Raw genomic sequence first — 2,524 nt, 5'->3', positions numbered from 1 at the left:
ATGAGGAAGTGGAGGAGTCAGTTGTTGTCTGCCAAAAAGCACCGCCTTGGGGAGCAGGATGGAGGAGATGCTCGTTTCCAGCAGTGGGACGGCGGGGAAGCCAAGGGCAGTCATCATCTGGACTAGCTCAAAGCAGGCAACCGGTGCCTGTAGGTTCCCAGTTTGCTCAGCTGCTTTAGAAAAGAAAGGCCGGATGGCAGGAAACTTGGGCTAGATGGGGGAATGCTTGCTCTGCTGCTCTGACTTGTAGAAATCCCCTATCATATTTGAAGGAGGGGGATATGGGGGCAGAGAGCAAGAGAGGGATGTCCTTACAGTCTGCCGCCTTTTTGATGATCTCTGGCAGGTCATGAAGCAGAGCCCTGCAGAAGACATGAAAGCTTCCTCCAGCTGAACGTGCTGCTTGGCTGGAGGAAGCTCATCTCCACCTGTGCCCATGTCAACCAGAGGATCGAGGGGAGAACTGGAGGGAGCTGGCAATGGAAGGAAGCGAGTCAATGTTTTCCCGCCACAGACAGTTAAGCACAGAAGGGTCATGCGGGCTGAGTGGAGAGAGCCAGCTCAGCGTGTTCAGCACCAAGGCAGGCCTCACAGCGGGGGTGCAGATCAGTGGGCATAATGAAGACAGTGTCACAACCCGGACACACAGTGATCACGGTGCGGTGCTGGAGTCCGGTGCTGGAGTCCGGTGCTGGTGGAGCTTTGCTCTTTAGCCATGTTCTTTCGACTGCTTGAAGAAAAAGGGGGAGCTGATCACAGGTCACATTGGCATTTATGCCACCACAGCGGGCCTGTTTGGGGACAGCCCAATGCAGGGCACAAGGCATGAAAATATTTCTTCATGACTGCACATGCGTGAGGGATAAACCCAATAGCAACAGCTCTTAGAGGGCTAAGCCTACACGAAATAGAATCACAACACATCTCCATGTTGTATGTTGCTTTTTTCAACTGAACTCTCTTTTGTCCTTTTTTGGATTGTTAGATAGTTCTTCTCCTTCTGACTCAAAATCTAACTGTGGGTGACAACCAATGAGTTCATATAAAAGATGGACAAACCCTCTGTGATGTCAATCAGTGGTTTTCTGAAGAGAGCTTTTGAAGCTCAAGTCTGCTGTTGCCATCTTGCTGGTACTTCACTCCGCCTGCTATTCCAAAAGGAGGCGAAGTGTGATTCGAGTTCTCTAGACAGCCAGCAGCTAACCACCTGTGGCAGCACCCTCCTGCCTGTCAATGAAAGTGAACACACCCTTAATTATGCATAATTTTAAGTCAGTTTTAAAAATCAGCCCCCATACTGTTGTCATTGTAGGGGAAGTTAGCTGAAGAGACGAAACCTTTTTTGTTGGGCATTTTCACATGGGAGTCTGTGGGGACTGACTCCCTTTTGGAGCTAGCCTCAAGTGGCCATTTGGGGAACTGCAGGTTTTCACACTCATGCATTGGCTTCATTTCTCAGCCTCGGAGGTTGCCGCTTGGTGACAACAAAAGATATGTGGATAAAGGTGTTTTTAAATTTCAAATCTCCAATGCAGAGTCTATAGTAAATACATTACTTTGTTTTTCTTGTGTAACAACTTCTAATAGACATACTGTATGTAGGTAAGTGCAAAATCTTGTGAAACCTCTTTGCCCAAGCATCATTACCAAACAGTGGGCAACAGTGTTGGGCAGTCTAAGATTTGATTCTTATAAGCTCTAGTTACTTTATAAGTTTTAGTTACTTCTCATACATTTAGTTCTGTTAGGTATTTTTAGTCAGATAGATATTGGTTAGATACTTGATGTATTAGAAATGTTTAGAGTAGACAGGGTGTCTAGCTCCGACTGTTAAATGCTTAGGCATTCTCATGAGTTGCAGCAGGTTGCATCTGGTCAAGGATAACTAGATAGAAAGTTGATGACTGTTAGAAGACAGGATGTTTAATATTATTATTATGACGTGTATAACTGTAGCTATAGCCATAATATTTTCTTATGTTTAATGTTAGGATATGTCACTAGAGGTCGTGTTAGAATGTTTTTAGCTACACACCACATAATCAACAGACATTCACACATTGATTTTCCTCATGCTTTGTCTACTGCTATGGCCAGCTGCAAAGCTGTCCCTGGGAGACGTCGCGGTTTGGCATCTCTCTCGGTAGTACGGGGTTAGCCCGAAGTGATATAATGTATAGGCCTGTTGTGGTTCGGGGTCTTTCATCTTTCAGCTGCCTGCGTGCATGTTGGAGGTCCAAGATACCTGAGCGTGCAATGTTAATTTTTACCTGTGTTCATTGAATAAATCAGCACTCTTTTGAAGTTACTTGGACTGCTTCGTCTCTCAGAGTTAGCATGGTAAAAAGAACCGCAGACAACAGTTCCCTTTAGTTACTTTTCATAACTCTAGTTTCCTTTGGTTACTTTTCAGTTCTTCATTTTCTTTTAGTTACTTTTCATACCTATTTTCCTTGCTTATGAAAGCTATTTTCCCAGTTCTCTTAACCAGGAACTCAGAGAGACGAGGCGGTCCAAGTGGATA

The 2,524-nt window shown here is 45.2% G+C and overlaps 1 protein-coding gene across 1 annotated transcript in view; it reads left to right on the top strand.

Annotated features, from left to right (window-relative positions):
* The first annotated feature begins 479 nt into the window (after positions 1-479).
* Positions 480-2,524, top strand: part of LOC109962509 (nuclear pore complex protein Nup205-like) — a 52,451-nt gene continuing 50,406 nt past the window's right edge. The window contains exon 1 of the mRNA XM_020604284.1: positions 480-675. Within this exon, the coding sequence (XP_020459940.1) occupies positions 480-675 (196 nt within the window). The remainder of the gene's footprint in view (positions 676-2,524) is intronic.

The sequence above is a fragment of the Monopterus albus genome, unplaced genomic scaffold (assembly GCF_001952655.1).
Source record: "Monopterus albus unplaced genomic scaffold, M_albus_1.0 scaffold65.1, whole genome shotgun sequence".
NCBI lineage: Eukaryota > Metazoa > Chordata > Actinopteri > Synbranchiformes > Synbranchidae > Monopterus > Monopterus albus.
The sequence above is the reverse complement of the archived record's forward strand: the minus strand, read 5'-3'. Positions and strand labels throughout refer to the sequence as shown.